Genomic DNA, 22,870 nt, shown 5'->3' on the forward strand with positions numbered 1-22,870 from the left:
CCCCCTCCCCCGGCCAGCCCCGACTGCGGCTTGCACAGCTGTGCCCCCTGCCATGGACCTCCCACACCCACTCGTCTTCTCCAGTCCCTTCTCTTCCTGGAGTTACAGCTGCCCAGGCATCCAGGTTAAACTCTTCTGCGGGTACTTCATCACATCCCAAAGACCCTTTTCCATACAAGCGGACTTCAAAATGTTGGAGAAAAAACAGGACTAAAATATCAATTTATTTTGGTGCAAAAAAAGATCATGAAATACGACCTCCCACACCCACTCGTCTTCTCCAGTCCCTTCTCTTCCTGGAGTTACAGCTGCCCAGGCATCCAGGTTAAACTCTTCTGCGGGTACTTCATCACATCCCAAAGACCCTTTTCCATACAAGCGGACTTCAAAATGTTGGAGAAAAAACAGGACTAAAATATCAATTTATTTTGGTGCAAAAAAAGATCATGAAATACATTCACAGTTTTTTCATAAACTTCTTGAAGACCCACATGGTCATATTCATAGGTTCCAGGGGTTACAACATGGAATTTTTTTTTTTTTTTGAGTCACTCTTCAGCCCACCGTAGACCCAAATCACAATTCCTTTTAAGTGGCAAAATCACGAAAGGGCTTTAAACACAAAGAGGATTTTATTATTAATTCAGCATTCTACACTGGCTGACTTCCCACAAGAAGCAAAAAGCAATCACATACGAACAGCCCAGGCCTGAGGCTTGCTGGGTGCTGGGAGTGCTGTTCTGGTCTGTGAAACTACTATAACGAACCGCCATAAACGGGGGTTCACAAAACACACAAGTTTACTGCTCACAGCTCTGGAGGCTGGGAAGTCCTAGCTCTGAGTCTGGCTGATCTGGTGTCTGGTGAGAACCGTTTTCTGATTTACCGATGGCACTTTTTCGCTGTGTCTTCACATGGTGGCAAGACAGAGGGCGCCCTCTCGGGTCCCTTGTGTAAGAGGATTATCATCTCGTTCATGGGAGCTCCATCCTCATGGCCTGATCACCAAAGGCCCTATCTCCCCCCATCGCCTTGGTAGGTGGGATTTCAACATGTGATTTGGGGGGAATTTAAACATTTAGACCATAGCATACATACGAGGGGACTTCAGAAAGTTCACAGAAAAATGGAATTAAAGTACAAGTTTATTTCCGTGCAAAAAATGTTTGTAATCCATGCTTGATAATACACATTTTCCACAAACTTTTTGAAAACTCCTCATGCACTACACAAGTGACTATTTCAGTTAGACCCACGACGTTTAAAACCAGGGGGTGGCATGTAATAGAAGAGAGATACACGTGGCCAGTCCCATCGGCTCTAGTTAAGGGAGCCCACCTGGCTGATCCCAGCTCGAACCCCGGTGCCAGGACTTGAAAACATGTTGGATGTGTATGTGCATGCCCAAAGTCTGAGCTGGACTGAGAGGTGGAGAAGGAATGGTGGCGTGACCACGTCCAACCGGGGGGTGCTGTGTCCCTCTCCCTCCCTATTTACAGAGAGCACAAGAAATGATGACAATCAAAAAAGAAAGGAAAGGAAGGGGGGAGGCCAGCAGGTGGCGTAATGGTTAAGGTGCTAGACTCCCACATGGTTAATCATGGTTCGAGTCTCAGAACCAGCTACGTGAGACTCACACTGGGAGCATGTGTGTGCGTGTCCAAGATCCCAAGAAGAAAATGGAGGAGAAGGGATTGTGGGTTTGCTCTCCTTCCTGAGGGGTGACTTCTTGCTTCCTGTCTCTTTGCCTCTCTGGTGAGCATGACAGTCCTAAAAGGAATCTCTCAAAAAAAGAAACAGAAAAGAAAAAGAAACGGGGCCAACAGGTGGTGTGGTAATTAAGGCACTGAACTCCCACATGCTTGACCGCGGCTCAAGTCACAGACCCAGTGGCTCAAATATCATGCCAGACACGTGTGCCCGCATGCCCAAAATCCCAAAAAGAGAATGGAAAAAGGACTACGGCATAGCCACACCCCCAGGGGGTGATTTCTCACTTTCCCTCTCACTGTCTCTCTCTGTTTCACTCCTGCGAGCCCATGTGCCCTATGGCAAAATAAATAAATCTTTAAAAAGAGAAAAGGAAAATATCAAAGAAATTCACATTATAACCATTCCTTACCAAAACTGGGAGAGTGCTTTGTACACAGTACGACCTCTTCCAAACTGGAACACGCGGCACCGCAGGTGGCAGGTTAGACCGCGTTCCCCGGGACCTGGCTGCTCTGGCGAGACCACCCCCCAGCTCCCAGTGCCCACGCGCGGCTCTCACTCACCCTCGATGTAGAGGGGCTCCACCACATCGTGGTTGATCAGCTCGAAGTTCTCGTGGCCAATCCAGTGCTCCACGTTCCTCTTCCTGCCCGTGAAGAAGTTGTCCACCACGGTCACCTCGTGGCCATCCATCATGAGCTTGTCGGTCAGGTGGGAGCCCACGAACCCCGCGCCTCCGGTCACCTGCACCAGGACAGTGTGGGAGACAGCCCCAGAGGGGTGTGAGCACGCGGGAGGCCACTCAGGGCGGGAGGACACCTCCACACTGCCCCACTCGTGCACTGGGAGTCGGGGAGGGCGCACAGGCGTGGAGGCTTTAAAGCAGAATCTTGACTCACACCCAGGCGAAGATGTCAGATCTGGACATGTCCGAGTAGTCCATCATTTTAAACTATCACCCGTGAATGATATAGGAAAACTGTATTTACAAGTTTCAAAATATCTTGGCTGACAGAGAATTTCACATCACTAAGAGGTGTTCTTAACAGATGAGATGTTGAGCATCTTTTATGTGGTTCTAACACCACTCGTCAAACGTTCTGCGAGGCTGACCCACATGGGAGGGTTCTGGATTTGCCTCCAGAGGCAGTGCGGGCAGTGCTGTAACCTGGGGCTGGCGGAGGCTGGGGAAGGATCACAGCAGCGGGACCCTGACGGGGCTGCTATCTGATGTGCTTTCACTCATAAAAGAGAAAGAAACTTAAAAAGAAAGAGCCATCGAATGCTGAGATTTGGTGAACTACCACAAAGCAGGTACTACTCTATCTGCACTGAGACCTCATGAGAAGCTGGTCCCTTTCAAATTGCTATGGACCAGCAGTTAACGTAATGGCTATGTCTCTGGACTCCCACGTAGTCGACCCCAGTTCATGTCCCGGACCCGGTGACTTAAACTCACGCCGAGCGCGTGTGCGTGCGTGCCCAAGATCCCGAGAGGAGAACGGAGGAGAAGGGATTGTGGCATGGCCATCCCCCCTGGGGGGTGATTTCTCGCTTTCTGTGTCTCTGTCTCTCTCTCTCTGTCTTTCTGGCGAGCGCACGCGCCCTATAGCAAAAACCTCTCCAAAAAAATAATTGCTTCTAAGAGCCAATAGGCAGCGGGTGCTATCTGCAGACTGAAGCCCACTGTGGGGTACACTGACTGGCCACGTGAGCACTACCCAGCCAGGAGCAGAACGACGTGGCTGGGAGGGTCGGGACAGGAGCACAGCAATGACACGTCTTCCAGGACGTCACCACAGATGTGAAACGGCGCTTATGTTTAGAAATCGTGTTTAATGTATAAAAAGACTTTCTCCAAATTCAATGGTGTACCTGGAGAGGACTGGATGAAGTGTGAAATTCTGGGAAGGGCATGGGGGATGACAAGGGTACGTGGTGCTAAACCTCGGAGCCTGTCCTCTCTGTTCCATTCCCCCCGCACCATCCCTCATCAGCATTCTCATTCACTGGGGCCACCAGGAGGCACTGGGCTCTCACATGACTGACGTCCATTTGAGTCCTGGACTCGGCAGCTTGAAAATAACGCGGGATGTGTGTGTGTATACACGCCGAAAATCCCAGGAAGAGAATGGAGGCGAAGGGACTGTGGCCTGGCTATCCTCTCTTAGGGAGGTGACTTCTCATTTTCCCCTCTCTCTCTCTGTCTCTCTCCTGTGTGTGCATATGCCCTATGACAAAAACCTTAAAAGAACAATCTCATTCACTTTACCCTCCTGTTTCAAACGTAAAGAATAGAAGGAAGGGACCACCAGTTAGCGTAATGGCTATGTCGCTGGACTCCCATGTAGTCGACCGTGGTTCGTGTCCTGGACCTGGTGGCTTAAAACTCACGCCGGGCGCGTGTGCGTGCGTGCCCAAGATCCCGAGAGGAGAATGGAGGAGAAGGGATTGCGGCATGACCATCCCCCCCGGGGGGTGATTTCTCGCTTTCTGTCTCTCTGTCTCTCTCTCTGTCTGTCTGGCGAGCGCACGCGCCCTACAGTGAAAATCTCTCCAAAAAAAAAAAAAAACAAAAAACATTTTTGTAACAGAAATAAACTCATACTTCAATTCCATTTTTCTATGAACTTGTTACCATGCCCTGAAAGCCCCGATGCCCAACAACTTTCAATTATCTTTACTGAAAGTGGCATGTTCTAAAATCTCCTTTGCTTTAAAAATAAGAAATAGACACCCAGAGAGATAGAGCTATTGATTAAAAATCTCAGCTCCCTGGTTTGGATCCCAGGTCAACCTGAACACACCAGGGGCACCCATGTGTGCCTGGATCCTGGCTGGCCGGCACAGGAGGAAGCTCATGGTGTAGCAAGATCCATAAAAGGTGCTGGTCTCCTCGCTCTCATAAGAAATAAGTGGAAATGTTAAGAGGACAGTAGATGTGAGAGCTCTTACAATGAAATGAATGAGAGCTTACATGGCTTTGACCCTGTCACTGCGGCACAGCTGAAGCAAGGCTTGAAGGCTAGAAGGCTTCCTGCAAGGCTGGAAGCCATGAGGCCAAGCAGAGGTGCACGTCCCCAGGTCAGCCTGTAAACATGTTGGCTGCACACACTCGAGCACCCAGAGTCCTAAAGAGCTGGAGGGCTGGAGAGTGGGGTGCACAGCGTGAAGAGACCCTGTTGGAGGTGCTTTCTCTGTATCATAAAAGATGAAGCTGGGCCAGCTGGTGGCACAGGGCTTAAGGTGGCTGGATCCCACACGGCAACTGCGCTGTTCTGGCTAAGTGCACGTGTGTGTACGCACCTACAACCCAGGAGGTGAACAGAGAGGACGGGATTGTGGCGTGGCCACCCCTCCTGGGGCGCTTTCTCACTTCCCCTCTTTTTCCCTGGGGAGTGCACATGCCCTATAGCCAGTTTTAAAAAGGACGACGATGGTGAAATATTAGCAGCTGTGACCCAGCTCTGCAAGCTCTGCACTGTGCCCATCTGAGTGTGCTTGCATCCTTGCCTCGAGGGTGCTAACAGCCAGCTAAGCGGCCACGTTCAAGGTCAGCTTCGAGCTCACACTGGTCACCAAATTAGCAAAAAACGTGCACTTCTTTCCAAGCAAACCTCTTTGTCCAAAGGCCTCAACGACTACTGAAGAGGCGTTAAGGTTTAGCAGTACTAGGCCTGACTCTCACGTGTGCTTGACCTATGACATGGCAGACGGAGGAACACTAACCGCACCGACTGTGGTGATGTGCAATGTGAAATGCCAACACTCGACGGAAGGGCATCCCACATGGAAATAACCGCAACTCTGACAAGATCGTGCAGGGTCACGTATCAGTCCTGCTACGTCTAAATAAGTTCCTCCACAAAGCGCAAGTTGGAGACTCAATCCCCAGTGGAAGTGTCAGGAAGTAGAGCTTAATGAGAAGGGAATTAGGCCACAAAGATACTATCCTTAGATGGGATGAATGCTCGGGACCGACAGATGGCATAATGGTTTATATCACTGGACGCCCACATGGCTGAGTGTGGTTCAAGTCCTGGACCCGGAGGCTTGCAACTCATGCTGGGCACATGGTAGTGTGTGCCCAAGATCCTGAGAAGAGAATGGAGAAGGAGGGACTGCAGTGTGGTCGTTCCCCCTGGGGGGGTGGTTTCTCACTTTCTATCTCTCTGTCTCTGTCTCTCTCACTCTCTCTGGCAAGCATACACACCGTATAGCACAAATCTCTCTTTAAAGAAAAAGGTGGGATGAATACTGTCATGTCAGGAGTGGTTTCTTTATAAAAGGATGAGTTCAGTCCTTTTGTCACTCTCTCTTCCGCCCTCTCTTCACCTTTCACCACGAAGTGACAGAGCAAGAAGGCCCCGCCACATGCCCATCTCTGGATCTTGGACTTCCCAGCCTCCCGAACTGTGAGTCAATAAATCTGTTTTTTTATAAACTACCCAGTCCCAAGCATTCTGCTAAAGCAGCATAAACAGACTAAGACAAGTGACGACATCAGATTTTGTGATCAGTCTGACTCATAGCAACAGAAAGATTAGAAAAAAGTCCACTTTCCTATGCTGCTTTAGAGAATCATGATATATTTCCATGTTCATTCTCAAATACGCACCTAATGTTTTGATGATGCAGTAGAAGAGAAACCCAAAATGGGCCTACAAGTATTAACAACCAACTTTAGAGTCTGCTCAGCATTAGATTTATGTAGGTCACCTCAAAAAATGCAAGAAACCTTCTATGACTTACAGAAAAAGAGATTACACAGGGAAACGCTCTAACATTGAGGAGTAACACCAATGTTCTAGGGTTTGAGATGCTTAGTCCTACACAGATGACGGGTGAAAGAGCAACCGAAAACCACCTGGTACTAAACACTTACATGTTCTGGTCACGGACAGAAAACTGGAATGGCAGTGTGAGGTGCCTACAGACCTACCCCTAAGGGAACAACCATAACTGATGTAAATTACTCGCAAACACACACACACAAAACTAGTGTCTGGAAATTGCCCTAAGCCTGCAGAGCAAAGGAAGGGACGTTTATCCAAGAAAATCTAAAATCCCACACGAACAGCAGGAGCCTGCAGCACTGGAGTTGTGACCCTGTTCCTTTTATCACCCTCCCGTCCCCCAACATTCACCGTGGCAACTGCTGAGTGTGGCCAAGAAAACGGGATCCCCGCCATTAGATATGCCATCTGACCAGGAAGGGGACGCAGAGAACAAGGAGATTCTGGCCGACCTGCTTCAGCCCGCTCACAGAGGGGTACTTCCCCCAAGAGAGCCAAGGCGAGAAGACTGAGCGCTGCTCCTGCCCGGCCCCTGCTGGTAAAACACAGCTGTCAGTCCCACCCTAGTTCCAGAGCGGGGCTCAGAGATCTGGGGACAGAGGCAGTTAATGAAACAGAGAATTTCATAGCTCGCCCCAAAGGAACTGACTTTACTTGGAAGAGAAAGTGAGCCGGCTCAAGCGCCACACAAACCACCCCAGCAGGAGGTGACACGCGGGAGGCTGGCAGCACTAGGAGACAAAGCAAGGCCTAGGCCCGTTAGTTTAACAGAGAACCAAGAAGAAGGACCCTCCGAGGCTCAGCGCTAACCTCGACATTTACCTCTGGAAGGAACCAGTCTAACTGGATCAGATGTGGGACCGTCTAGGACCCACGACGTTGCTGAAAGAACAGAGCACTCCGGGCCAGGCTGCAGTGTGGAAGTACCACTACTGGACTCGCACGGGCAGGCCCCTGTGCATGCTGGGTACAGACGTCTGTCCGAGCCAGGAGAGGCAGTGGGTGGGTCATGAAGTGAAGACCCTGCGGGGAGTGGCCCCACGCCCCCTCTCATGGAAGAAAAGTGCAGGAAAAACCGTAAAGAATACAGCACTCAGCTGACAATTACCAAGTGCAGCAGCTGGCCGTGACCCCACATGAGCCACACGACCTAACAGCACCCGCAGCAGAGATCGTCAAGGAGAGCCTGCGAGAACATGTCACCCAAGGGGGGAGCCCCGGCAACAGGGAGAGGCTCCACACTGCAGGGGGGCCAGACTTCGCCAACGGACCAGCCAAGTCCCAAAACAAATGCATAAGCAGACAAAGAAAAAGATAAGTAAGAGATGGGGGTCAGGATCCAGAACTGCTACCATATGCCACCTAAAAGGTTGTTTTTTACAGCAAATCATGAGACGTGCAAAAAAACAGGAATGTATGATTCGTAGAGAAAAAAATTTTTTTTTTAAATTTTAGGTTTTTGCCATGAGGTGCACTCACCAGAGAGAGACAGAAAGAGGAAAGTGAGAAATCAACTCCCGGGGGATGGCCACACTGCTATCCCTTCTCTTCCGTTCTCCTCTTGGGATTTGGGCACGCACACATACCTGGTGTGAGTTTTAAGACACTGAATCTGGGACTCAAACTGAAGTTGGCTATGTGGGAGTCCAGCACCTTAGCCGCCATGCCACCGCTGGCCCCCAGGGGAAAAAAAAAAAACATTTTGTAAACTGCCTGTGTGAGAGCCCAGAAGTGGGCCCTAACAAAGACTTCAGAACAGCCATTATCAATAAAGCTGTCAATCAGTATCTATGGAAATTCATTTCTAGGACCCCGCCCCGCCCACCCCTGGACGTGAATACCGAAGTCTATAGACGCTCCCCGTCTTTTCCGTGAAAACAGCACAGTATTCGTCTATAACCTCCCACCCTCCCATATGCTTTAAACTGTCTTTAGCCTACTTATTGCCATACTGTTCAGGAAATGACGACAAGAGAAAGGTCCACATGTCCAGTGCAGACGCCACCGCTCTGGGCCCGACAGGATGGCACCGTCAGCGACAGCACAGTGCCTTTGGTCTGCAGGCAGGAACCCGCAGGTTCTGAGCGCTGACTGGACACTCCAGGACAAAGGAAACCAAGCTTACAAAAGTAAATAGAAACAAAGGGAATCCTGGAATCAAAAACTACCATGACTAAAAAGAAAAATGTTCTAGCAGGTTTCAAGAGTTGACGGAAATGGGCAAAGGAAACAGCAAACTTATCATCGGGTTAAGAGGCTCCGTAATTCAAAGAACAGAAGCAGGGTAGAGGGAATTGCTCAGAGCCTCAGACAAAGAGGGGTCCCCCCGCTCAGACTCAGCATGCAATGGGAGGACAGAGGAGGAAGAAAGGGACAGGAAAAGAAGGATCGGCCGACGACGCCAAGAACGGATGAACATGTTAACTACACCTCCAAGAAGCTGAATGAACTTTAAGAAGGACAAGCACAAACAAAAACAGAGGCATGTAAACACATATACTCAACATGCGAAAAACGGCAGACGCCGTGAAACTGTGACGTAGCTGTACGGTCCTGCGAGACTCGTGTCCTCTGCAGGGCCTCAGAGTGACCTTTGGAAATACGGCCACTGCGAGTACAGTGAGCTAAGACGGGGTGAGCACTTGCTTTAATAGAGACACACAAGGACCCCAGGGATAAGAGAGGCAGAGACTGCAGCGAAGCCTCTGCGCACCAAGGAGCCCGCCTGCAGGCAACGAGGCCAATGAAGAGGCATGGGACGGTCATCCCCAAGAGCCTTCAAGGGCGGGTCGTAGCCAAGACCTCAAGTTCAGACTTCTGGCTAGGAGAAGCTGGATCTCAGACGTCTAGCAGGAGCAGACAGCCAAAGACTAAATTTCTGATTTTTTTTAAGCCACCAAGTTAGCTATAATTGTTACGGCAGCTGAAAAAGGAACATGACGTGTCACGCGCGAGGGAACCCCAGCACTGGCAGCTACAGCTGACTGACAGCAACCCGTGGAGAAAGCAAGGAACACAAGCGGCGGCACACAGAGGGAGGACGCCTGCCAAGAACCTTCTCAGCAACCAAAAGTAGCTTGCAAGAATACACTGGGGCCGAACCAATGGCTCTGAGGCCGGCCCACACAGCAAGGCTGGGGTGGTGTGAAGCGACCTCCCAAGGGCCAGGATCTGGAGCTGTAACTTCAAGATGCCGAGACAGAAAGAGGAAAGTGAGAAATCAACTCCCGGGGGATGGCCACACTGCTATCCCTTCTCTTCCGTTCTCCTCTTGGGATTTGGGCACGCACACATACCTGGTGTGAGTTTTAAGACACTGAATCTGGGACTCAAACTGAAGTTGGCTATGTGGGAGTCCAGCACCTTAGCCGCCATGCCACCGCTGGCCCCCAGGGAAAAAACATTTTGTAAACTGCCTGTGTGAGAGCCCAGAAGTGGGCCCTAACAAAGACTTCAGAACAGCCATTATCAATAAAGCTGTCAATCAGTATCTATGGAAATTCATTTCTAGGACCCCGCCCCGCCCACCCCTGGACGTGAATACCGAAGTCTGTAGACGCTCCCCGTCTTTTCCGTGAAAACAGCACAGTATTCGTCTATAACCTCCCACCCTCCCATATGCTTTAAACTGTCTTTAGCCTACTTATTGCCATACTGTTCAGGAAATGACGACAAGAGAAAGGTCCACATGTCCAGTGCAGACGCCACCGCTCTGGGCCCGACAGGATGGCACCGTCAGCGACAGCACAGTGCCTTTGGTCTGCAGGCAGGAACCCGCAGGTTCTGAGCGCTGACTGGACACTCCAGGACAAAGGAAACCAAGCTTACAAAAGTAAATAGAAACAAAGGGAATCCTGGAATCAAAAACTACCATGACTAAAAAGAAAAATGTACTAGCAGGTTTCAAGAGTTGACGGAAATGGGCAAAGGAAACAGCAAACTTATCATCGGGTTAAGAGGCTCCGTAATTCAAAGAACAGAAGCAGGGTAGAGGGAATTGCTCAGAGCCTCAGACAAAGAGGGGTCCCCCCGCTCAGACTCAGCATGCAATGGGAGGACAGAGGAGGAAGAAAGGGACAGGAAAAGAAGGATCGGCCGACGACGCCAAGAACGGATGAACATGTTAACTACACCTCCAAGAAGCTGAATGAACTTTAAGAAGGACAAGCACAAACAAAAACAGAGGCATGTAAACACATATACTCAACATGCGAAAAACGGCAGACGCCGTGAAACTGTGACGTAGCTGTACGGTCCTGCGAGACTCGTGTCCTCTGCAGGGCCTCAGAGTGACCTTTGGAAATACGGCCACTGCGAGTACAGTGAGCTAAGACGGGGTGAGCACTTGCTTTAATAGAGACACACAAGGACCCCAGGGATAAGAGAGGCAGAGACTGCAGCGAAGCCTCTGCGCACCAAGGAGCCCGCCTGCAGGCAACGAGGCCAATGAAGAGGCATGGGACGGTCATCCCCAAGAGCCTTCAAGGGCGGGTCGTAGCCAAGACCTCAAGTTCAGACTTCTGGCTAGGAGAAGCTGGATCTCAGACGTCTAGCAGGAGCAGACAGCCAAAGACTAAATTTCTGATTTTTTTTAAGCCACCAAGTTAGCTATAATTGTTACGGCAGCTAAAAAAGGAACATGACGTGTCACGCGCGAGGGAACCCCAGCACTGGCAGCTACAGCTGACTGACAGCAACCCGTGGAGAAAGCAAGGAACACAAGCGGCGGCACACAGAGGGAGGACGCCTGCCAAGAACCTTCTCAGCAACCAAAAGTAGCTTGCAAGAATACACTGGGGCCGAACCAATGGCTCTGAGGCCGGCCCACACAGCAAGGCTGGGGTGGTGTGAAGCGACCTCCCAAGGGCCAGGATCTGGAGCTGTAACTTCAAGATGCCGCTGGGGTGACCTGTCCCGGCTCAGTCTTCCTCTCTCTCAGGCTCGCAGAATAAAGGGACAATTTTTGAAATAAATAAGTAGATGAATAAATTAAACAAAAGGAAGACACTCCTTGCGTAAACAAAAGATGACAGCATTCAGTGCTACCAGACCTGCCATGAGACATTCAAGGACCGCCTCAGGCTGGAAGCCTCTATCCCGCAGTCAGTGGTCTCCACGGGGTGTGTGTGTGTGTGTGTGTGTGTGTGTGTGTGTGTAGGGGAAGCAATGAGGAGATTAGGCAATTATAAGAGACGATGCAACTGCATATTTCTCCTTTCTACTCTTCATCGGCATGAAAATTAATTGTACAGCACAATAGTATTAAAGCCACAGAACAGTATACTTTAAAGCTGCTAAAATGAAAAATTGTTACATATATACATACACGAAACACAGAAAAAACTGTTACACTGTATAAAACAATATGCATACAACCGTATTATTAGTCTTACATACAAGTATATTTGATAATAAGAACACAATTGTATCTCAGCAAGAAATGTAAGCAAGTTTATTAACTCAGACTCACAGGAACAAGGGAAAGAACCCGGAAATGGCAGTAAGAAGGTGAATAGTTGGGACCAGCAGTTGGCCTAATAGCTGTGTCGCTGGACTCCCATGTAGTCCGCCGCAGTTCGAGTCCCGGACCCAGCTCCTCAAACTCATGCTGGGCACATGTGTGTGCATGCCCAAGATCCCGAGAGGAGAATGAAGAAGGGACCGCAGTGTCGCCACATCCTCTGGGGGGTGATTTCTCGCTTTCTGTCTCTCTGTCTCTCTCTGTCTTTCTGGCGAGTGCAAGTGCCCTATAGCAAATCCCCTCCCAATAAAAAAGGTGAGTGTAGTAAATTCCATAAACAGACCCTTGCTCTCCTTTACTCTCTCAGGTTATTTAAAAGACCTACAATTATACTAGGTAATTATAATAATGTATGGTTGGGTTTATAACCTGGACACAGGTAAAATGTATGAAAACAAAATCACAAGAAGACAACTGTACCAGGCTATTTAGGAGTGACACATCTGTATCTCATTAGAATTCAGCTAGTATACATCTAAAGTAAAATTTAAAAAGTTAATATGGATATTGTAAGCACAAGAGCAAGCAGTAATAAAATTAATTAAAAATACAGTGAAACAAACCATTAAATGAATTCAAATGTTAAAGAAGAAAATATTTTAATGCGAATGGAAACAGTAACCAAGGAATAGAGGAACAAAGACAGGGCAGACGTAAATCCAACAATACTGATAATAACGTGAAACTTGAGTGGGTTACACATTCCACTCCAAAGATGGGGACTGTCGGACTGGATAAAATAATGAAACAAAACAGGACACAGTCTATGTTTTATAAAGGAGACATGCTTTTTATTTTGGCTTTAAGAGATTATTGCCTTAGAGTACATGTGCTCACCAGAGACAGACAGACACAGTGAGAGGGAAACTGGGAAATCAGCCACCAGGGAGGATGGCCACACTACAATCCCTTCTCCTCCATTCTCCTCTCGGGATCTTGGGCACGCATGTATACACGCCCAGAGTGATTTTCAGGTCACTGGGTCCAGCACTCGAACCAAGGTCGGCCATGTGGAAGTCCAGTGATGTAACTAACCACTATACCATCTGCTGGTCCCAGGAGGAGACACACTTTAGAATCAAAGATAAAATGTACCAGACACAGAGGGAGCTACGTAGCACACAAACAGAAGTACGAAGCTGGAGACTCAGTCACGGTAGGGCAGCAGCAAGGCGACACTGTGGTGCCGAAGCCAAGGGGAAGGTCCCCCCGTACGTGTAGGTACAAGCACACACGTCTGGGATCCCGGCTGGCCAAGGCTGGGGGTGGATCACGGCATGGATACCCTACTGCAGAGGACTGTCTGCCTGCCTGCCTATCTGTCTCTCTTCTCAGAAGAAATAAATATATATATATATACATATATATATTTTTTTTAAAGAGAGAATTTTGCTATAGGGTGCATGCAATAGCAGGAGAGACAGGGAGGCAGAAAGCAAGAAATTTCCCTCCCCACACACAGGGGAAATGGCCATGCCGCAATCCCTTTTCGTCCACTCTCCCTGGGGATTTTGAGCACATATGCCCAGCATGAGTTTCAAGCCACTTGGTCCAGGATTTGACTTGAACTATGGTCAGCCATGTAGGAGTCCAGTGACCTAACCATTACAGCATCTGCTGGTCCCAGCTGGTCCCAAAAAACTTTTCTTTCTTTTTCTTGGGAGAGGTTTTTGCTATAGGGTGTATACGCTCCCAGAAAGACAGAGAGAAACAGTGAGAAATCACCCCCCAGGGGGGATGGCCACCACCACAATCCCTTTTCCTCCATTCTCCTCTCGGAATCTTGGGCATTCACACACATGCACCCGGCGTGAGTTTAAGCCACGGGGTCCGGGACTCAAACCACGGTCATCTACCTAGGAGTCCAGCGATGTAGCCATTATGCTAACTGCTGGTCCCCCAATAAACTTTTCTTAAAAAGAGAAAGCTGGATTGGCTGTAACGATATAGGCAAGAATAAATTTTAAAATAAAATGTTAATAGAGACAGAGAGGGTCATTTACGATAGCGAACGGGCCAATATTCATAGACATTTGTGCACCTAATGACAGAGATCCGAAATACAGGAAGCGAAACTTGAAGGAACTGAAGGGACAAAAAGAGAATTCAAAAGTAATAACAGGAGACTTCAGTATAAACTCTCTAAAATGGAGAGATGTGAGCAGATGAGCATGAGAATAAAAGGCTTGAAAACACTGTAAAGCAGCTAGACCTAACAGGCATCTACAGAACCCGAGCCCGACAACAGCCCTTTCGTTCTAAGAGTGTAGAGAATATTCTTCAGGAGAGACCATATTCTAAGCCATAAACTAAACGTCAGTGCATTTAAAAGGATTTGAATCATACAAAGTATATTCTCGAATGAAGTGAGGGCTCCGTAACAGGAGCTGAGTCAGTCACAAGCATGTAGAAATTAATAACCTAAACAACCAAGCGAGTGGAAAAGAGAAATCACAAGGAAATCAGAAAGCACTTTCAGATGGGGACAGCCGAGAGCCTATGGTTGAGGTGACTGGACCCCACCAGGCCAACTACGCAGTCTGAGTCATGAACCTGTGAACCTGGTGCTTGAAAAACATGGTGGGTGCACATGTGAGTGGGCTCGAAACCCTGAAAAGAGAGAAAATGGAAGAGAAGGGGTTGTGGCATGTCCGCGTCCCATACCGACGATGCTTTCTCACGTCCTCTCCCTCTCTCTCTCCAGCGAATGCGCGTGCACTCTCACAAACATTTTTATAAAACATAAAGAAAGGAATATTCACAGAAGGATAATAATGAAGAAACAACATTCCAAACTTACGTAGGTGCTACAGCACTGTGCAGAAGGAGGAAATTCGTGACTTCAAATGCCTATAATGTTGAAAAAGAAGGGAGGATCTTAAATCAATAACCTAAACTTCTCCCCAAGACGATGGAGGAGAGAGAGTACACTAACTGCAGAACAGGCAGAAGGAAGGGACGCTAGAGGAGGGCAGAAGTGAATGGAGCAGAGCAGGAGTGAGAGCAGGGGTCAAGAAAAAGATCAATAAAACTGGCGAACCTTCAGCCAGACCACGAAAAGAAAAAAAAAGGGGAGAAGAGACTTCGATTACTGAAATCGGACATGAAAGGATGGAAATTACTATGAATCTTACAGAGATAAAACAGAGGAATACTCGACCATCAGTAGCATGGCGGTTAAGTGGCTAGACCCCACACGGTCAATTACACAGTTCAAGTCCTACACTTGGAGGCTTGGAACACACACCAGGTGTGTGAGCATGCACAACATCCTAAAAAGAGGAAGACGTGGAGAAGAGAGCGTGGCATAACCATGCCCACTCCTTTGCCCATGTCTCTGTCTCCTGCAAGTGCATACGCCCTCTGACAAATTTAAGAAATAAATAAAGGAATATTCCACACCTGTAGGCCTACAGACTAAATAACAAAGATGAAATGGAGAAAGTCCTAGAAAGATATAAAGTATCAAAATTGACTCAAGAGGATACAGAAAATCTAAATAGGTCTGGAACAAAGGATCAAACTAGTAATTTAAAAAATCAGAAGAAAACGAAAAAGATTAACAAAGAAAAGTCTAAGAGTAGACAGAGATTAGCAGTAAAACCTGAGCCTGAGAGTCCACCCACACAGGAAGGTTTCCAGTACAAGTCTGGGGACTGCCCTGAGTACACTGGGCACATGCATGCCCACAATCTGGGGCTCAGTGAAGTCTAGGGAAGGCCACAACATCAAGACCCTACTGTGTGTGTGTGTGTGTGTGTGTGTGTGTGTGCATGTATGTCTTCCTCTTTTTCTCAATCTGTCTCTCTCACTCATAGAAGAAATAAACTTTTAAAAGACAGAAGGTCCAAGTTCATATGGCTGCAGTGCTGAATTTCACCATACATTTATAGAAGAATTAAGTTTTCATAAACTCTTCCAGAAAACAAAAGTAGAAGAGGGAACAGTCCCCAGCTTCTTCTATGAGGCTAACATTACCCTGAAACCAAAACCGGAAAATGATATAAGTAATTATAGACTACTATTATTTTTTAATATAGACATAAAAATCTTCAACAAAACACGGGTGAACTGAATCCAGTAATATGGAAAACAGGATTACATACCACAATCAACTGAGATTTATTCCAGGTATGCAAGGCTGGCTGCAACTGAGCAATACGGGCCAGAGAGAAACTGCCTAGACTTGACGATGGGCATCTATGAAAATTCCAACGGTAACATCATGCTTTGCGGTGAGACTGAAAATCTCTCTCTTCAAAATCAGAACTAAGACAAGGACGTCTGCTCTTCCCGCTTCTACTCAATATTGTGCTGGAAGTTCTAGCCAGGTCAGTCAGGTAAGGAAAGGAAAGGCAAGGAAAGGCTTGCGTGCTGAAAAAGGAGACGCTGTGAACAGATTTCACCTTTCACAAAAGAAGCTGCACCACCTATAATTGCAAGTGAAGATCCTGTATCTAGAAAATCCTAAGGAGTCCAATTACAACTACTGGAATTAATTCATCAGTTCAGCAAGGTTACAGGATACAAAACAATACAAAAACCAATTGTATTTAGATACACCCAATATACACAATCTAGAAATAAAACAAACAATTCCACTTACAACAGTAAAAAAAAAAATACAATATTTTTGGGATTTTATTTATTTATTTATTTTAATTTGCAAGGGAGAGGTTTTTTTGCTATAAGGCACGTGCACTCACCAGAAAGAGACAGAGAGACAGAAAGTGAGAAGTCATCCCCTGGGGGGGGGGGGATAACCACACGCAATCCCTTCTCCTCCATTCTCCTCTTGGGATCTTGGGCATGCACACACACGGGCCCGGTGTGAGTTTAAGCCACTGGGTCTGGGATTCGAACTGCAGTTGACCACGTGGGAGTCCAGCAACATAGCCATTATGCCAACTGCTGGTTCCGGGATTTTTTTTAAGAGAGATTTTTGCTGTAGGGCACACGTGCTCACTGGAAAGACAAAGAGACAGAAAGTGACAAATCATCCCTCGAGGGGTTGGCCACACCACAACCCCTTCTCCTCCATTCTCCTCTCAGGGTTTTGAGCACATTCATACATGCTCTCAGCATGAATTTTAAGGCACTGGATCTGGGACTTGAACTGCAGTCAACCACGTTGGAGTCTAGCAACATAACCATTATGCCATCTTTACACCATCTGCTGGTCCCCAAAAGAAGATACTTTGGAATAAATTTAACAAAAGAAATATAAAACTTACTCTGAGAAACTATAAAAGTGTAATGAGAGAAACAAAGACCTAAAAAAAGGGAATGAAAAACATGCCAAGCACATAGGCATGCCCCAGATCCCAATAGGATGGGGAAATGAAGAAGAAGAGATTGCAGTGTGATCACACCCTATTGGGGGATGCTTTCTCCTCCCTCTTTCCTTGTTTCTCTCTCTCTAATAAATGTACACACCCTCTGTCAATTTGTTTTTTTGTTCGTTTGTTTGTTTAAAAAAAGGTTACCAGCTAACTGGTTTGTAGTATCACAAGCACCTATCCATTTTAGAGAGAGGAGTTAATAGAAAGGAACATTCACACAGGCTACCAGAAACAGTAACATAAAAATTGCTTAACATTAGTTTATCAGAGGCCCCAAAATACTGGTTGTTTGATGAATTAATTAAGACTTACAGCTCTTCATCTTGCACGTCATGATGCCAGTATTTTCTACCTGAATCTTGCCCATGGTACCATTTATTTAATTAGGTCCTAGGGAAGAAAAGAAGTGTCACTCATTCATTCATAATTTTGGCAAGTATTCATTAGGCATCACTAGGTGCTGACACCAGGTGGAATTAGGGGCCTCGGTTTTCACTGCAAGTCCCTGCTAGAGATAGACAATTACAGAAGCAATGTAGAATACATTGTGACCATGTTATTTATGATAAACTGAGGAATATGAGGTTCCATGAAAATGTAGAGAATACAAAAAATATATAAAACATCATTATTTTCACAAAAGCTTTTACACCTGTCATCAAATATGCACATCGCTTTACTGCCCTGCTCACATAAAGGCTGCCCTTGTTATCATTTTACCAATAGTAGTATATTACAGTTTATTCCTTTTCTAGCCACTTAGGACTGGTATACAAGTAAACCGGGAGCTGACGAGGGCTAGATCACGCTTCTCTGGAAGAAGCCGATACTCTCCATCTCCAGTTTCATTTCAGAGGCTTTGGTCATCTCACTTTCTGCTGCTGGGGCTGGTAGAAGTTTGTGTTGTGATGTATTACATTTGTCATCACGTGTCCCCAAAGCCCCTCCTTCTCATACTGCTTTATTGCAGCACAAGGTCTAAAACCTATGAATCTTGCTGTCTTCCAGTAGCCCCCTTCCATAACACGGTGACCTGTGCAGAATTAGAGCTAATAATTCAAACCAAAAGGGATAAAAATCATAAAGCAACTGGCTTGCTTCCAGATTCCACTAAGACATTTTTAAAGCCCGAATCAAATATTTTAGGCAGTGCCCTTTGTGTGGCAGAATTAAGGCTATGTGTGTGTGTGTGTGTGTGTGTGTGTGTGTGTGCATGTATGTCTTCCTCTTTTTCTCAATCTGTCTCTCTCACTCATAGAAGAAATAAACTTTTAAAAGACAGAAGGTCCAAGTTCATATGGCTGCAGTGCTGAATTTCACCATACATTTATAGAAGAATTAAGTTTTCATAAACTCTTCCAGAAAACAAAAGTAGAAGAGGGAACAGTCCCCAGCTTCTTCTATGAGGCTAACATTACCCTGAAACCAAAACCGGAAAATGATATAAGTAATTATAGACTACTATTATTTTTTAATATAGACATAAAAATCTTCAACAAAACACGGGTGAACTGAATCCAGTAATATGGAAAACAGGATTACATACCACAATCAACTGAGATTTATTCCAGGTATGCAAGGCTGGCTGCAACTGAGCAATACGGGCCAGAGAGAAACTGCCTAGACTTGACGATGGGCATCTATGAAAATTCCAACGGTAACATCATGCTTTGCGGTGAGACTGAAAATCTCTCTCTTCAAAATCAGAACTAAGACAAGGACGTCTGCTCTTCCCGCTTCTACTCAATATTGTGCTGGAAGTTCTAGCCAGGTCAGTCAGGTAAGGAAAGGAAAGGCAAGGAAAGGCTTGCGTGCTGAAAAAGGAGACGCTGTGAACAGATTTCACCTTTCACAAAAGAAGCTGCACCACCTATAATTGCAAGTGAAGATCCTGTATCTAGAAAATCCTAAGGAGTCCAATTACAACTACTGGAATTAATTCATCAGTTCAGCAAGGTTACAGGATACAAAACAATACAAAAACCAATTGTATTTAGATACACCCAATATACACAATCTAGAAATAAAACAAACAATTCCACTTACAACAGTAAAAAAAAAAATACAATATTTTTGGGATTTTATTTATTTATTTATTTTAATTTGCAAGGGAGAGGTTTTTTTGCTATAAGGCACGTGCACTCACCAGAAAGAGACAGAGAGACAGAAAGTGAGAAGTCATCCCCTGGGGGGGGGGGGGGCACGCACACACAATCCTTCTTGGGATCTTGGGCATGCACACACACGGGCCCGGTGTGAGTTTAAGCCACTGGGTCTGGGATTCGAACTGCAGTTGACCACGTGGGAGTCCAGCAACATAGCCATTATGCCAACTGCTGGTTCCGGGATTTTTTTTAAGAGAGATTTTTGCTGTAGGGCACACGTGCTCACTGGAAAGACAAAGAGACAGAAAGTGACAAATCATCCCTCGAGGGGTTGGCCACACCACAACCCCTTCTCCTCCATTCTCCTCTCAGGGTTTTGAGCACATTCATACATGCTCTCAGCATGAATTTTAAGGCACTGGATCTGGGACTTGAACTGCAGTCAACCACGTTGGAGTCTAGCAACATAACCATTATGCCATCTTTACACCATCTGCTGGTCCCCAAAAGAAGATACTTTGGAATAAATTTAACAAAAGAAATATAAAACTTACTCTGAGAAACTATAAAAGTGTAATGAGAGAAACAAAGACCTAAAAAAAGGGAAAGAGATTCCATGTTCAAAGATTGGAAGACTTAACACTAAGATCAGCAATACTGCCCAAATTAACCTACAGATTCAGTCTCTATCAAAATGCCAGTTGGCTTCTTGGAAAAAATGATAAGCTGATCCTGAAATTCATAAGGAAGCCGAGAGTTCCAGAATAGCTAAACCTATCTTGAAAAAGAAGAATGTTGGAGGACTCACACTTCCCAGTTTCAACACTTACTACAAACCAACAGCAATCGAAGACTGTGGTACTGGCAAAGGACAGATTACAATCAATGGAATTGAGAGTCTAGAAATAAATAACGTTTATAGTCCATTGATTTTCAGCAAGGGAGCCAGGACAATTCAATGTGCAATGATTAGTCTTCTCAAATAACTGTGCTGGATGGCTGGACAGCAAAAGAATAAGGATTTTTTTTTTTCTAGTAACGTATTCAAAAATCATCTCAAAATAGACTATCACAGGCCTAATTTTAAGAACTAAATCTATAAAACGCTTCAGAAAAAACACAGTAAATCTTCGTGACCTCAAGCTAGGCAATGATTTCTTAAATGAAAACAAAACACAAGCAAGAAAACAAAAACACGGATCTCATTAACATTAAGAACTTTTGTGAGCCTGTGGCCTGCTGGTTAAAGTGACTAGAATCCACATGGTCAATTGTGCAGTTCACGTCCTGGACTCAGCAGCTTGAAAAACTGTGCCAGGCACATATGCATGAGTGCCAAAAACCCAAATAGGAGGGAGAAATGGATGACCATTCCCCGGAGAGGTTCTTTCTCACTCTCTCCTTAAAGCACAAACACCCTCTGGAAAATTGTAAAAACAAAAAAACTTTTGTACTTACAAGAACACCATCAAGAAAGTGAAAAGACAACCAAAAGAACGTGAGAAGATATTTACAAATCACATGTCTGATAAGAAATGTGTATTTAGAATATATGAAGAAGACTTATAACTCAAAAATGAAAAAACAAACCTCAATTTAAAAATATGCTAAGTATCTGAAGACAAATTTCCCCCCAAAAATACAGAACTGGCTAAGAAGCACATGAAAACATGCCCAACATCTTAAGTCATCAAGGAAATGCAAATCAAACCCACAAAAGAGATGTCACTGTGTACCTACTGGGAGGCTACCGTCAAACGGGTGGGCAGTACAAGGGGTGCCGACGACGTGGAGAAATGGGAACCCTCCTATGAGGCAGACAGGAACGTAAAACGGCACCACTGCTCAGGAAAACAGTCCGGCAGCTCCTCAAAAGGTTGAACATACAGTCACCATATGACCCGCATAACGAATGCATGACTGAAATACGGCGGATTCACACGATTATTCGGTAATAAGAAGACGAAAAGGACTGACAGTGGTACAGCACGGATGGGCCTTGAAAACCTGCACTAAGTGACAGATGCCAGCTGCAAAAAGACAGATACTGCATTACCCCGTGTATAGGGAATGTCCAGAATTAGCACATCCTTAGACAGAAAGGTTAGTCACTGCCTAGAGCGTGGGATGCGAGGGAACAGGGCAACAGGGAGTGACTGCGAGTGACCGCAGGGTCTTCGGGTTCTAACACTGTCTGCGGGGAGGCTGCACGTGACCAGAGAGCACTCACCCCTGTGAATGTGCGGGAGCCGCAGAGTTGAACACTGTGAAGGGAGAACTGTCTCTCAGTGAAGCTGCTGAAGAGACAACACATGTAAACGTGCACTCTCTTTGGCCAGCTCACTGCACACCAGTGAAATGAGGCTCTCTCACCGGCGAGTTTGTGCTCATGATCAACAGGAAGACTGTCAGCCAAGGAAGCGCCCAGTGCACTCCTCAAAGAGGTCTGTGACCCGGAAAGGATTAAAACTCAGTGCTCTAGAAAAATTCCCCACTTCCTCAAAGGGCCAAACAGGGTTTCCATTTAATCCAGTAATTCCACTTGGAGGAACTGAAATTCCATACCCCGCCGTAGAAGCATACACATGCAAGTTCACAGCAGTAGATTCACAACAGCCTCGAGGCAAACAGCTCCAAACTGAGTAAAGCACAGACACAGGAGGCACTTCCATACACGAGGGTGGCAGCCAGAGGAGGGAGGAGTGACTAACTCCTGCCCTGATGGCCGGGGCCTTGGAAACATGCTCAGAGGAAGAAACCAGAAGACTGAGGCCAGCAGGTGGCATGGTGGTTAAGGCACTAGACCCACATGTGGCCGACGGTGGTATAAGTCCCGGACCTGGAGGCTAGCTTTCTCACTTTCTCTTACTGTCTCTCTCTGTCTCTTTCTGGTGAGCACAAGTGCCCTAAAGCTAGTTAAAATAATAATAATAGTGCATAAAATTAAATAAATAATTCTTAAAAAAAAAAAAAAAAGGAACCAGAAGACACAAAAGACCACATATTGTATCGTTTCATTCCCAGGGAAGTATCCAAAATAGGCAAATCCACAGGGACAGAGCGGGGTTAGTGGTTGCCTGGAGCAGGGAAGGGGAATGGGAGGCGACTGCTAAGGGACGGGTCCTCGGGGGGACGGGACCAGAATGTGCCCCGCACAGCCAGCCACTGCGCCATGCACTCGGGACGGCCGAGCTCTATGACACGGGGACTCTCGATGCATAGTTTCTTAATACTACAAGTACTAATCAGACGGGCAAACTTACCAATATTCTTTTACGATCCTTTTCTGATAAAAACTTTACTGGTGGGTATTTCTGGGTGAAGCTGTACAATATAAAGAGATTAAAAAAGAAAAAGTCAAACATCTCACGAGACTATCTTCCCCGTTAAGAC

General features: G+C 46.5%; 1 protein-coding gene across 1 annotated transcript in view; it reads right to left on the minus strand.

Moving 5' to 3' along the window:
* UXS1 (UDP-glucuronate decarboxylase 1) overlaps window positions 1–22,870 on the minus strand; it is a 94,801-nt gene that overhangs the window by 56,252 nt on the left and 15,679 nt on the right. The window contains exons 5-6 of the mRNA XM_027769242.1: window positions 22,741–22,801; window positions 2,277–2,457 (exon numbers count right to left, since the gene is read on the minus strand). Of these exons, the coding sequence (XP_027625043.1) occupies window positions 2,277–2,457; window positions 22,741–22,801 (242 nt within the window). The remainder of the gene's footprint in view (window positions 1–2,276; window positions 2,458–22,740; window positions 22,802–22,870) is intronic.

This window comes from Tupaia chinensis, unplaced genomic scaffold (genome assembly GCF_000334495.1).
Source record: "Tupaia chinensis unplaced genomic scaffold, TupChi_1.0 Scaffold149090_1, whole genome shotgun sequence".
In the NCBI taxonomy this organism is placed as follows: Eukaryota; Metazoa; Chordata; class Mammalia; order Scandentia; family Tupaiidae; genus Tupaia; species Tupaia belangeri.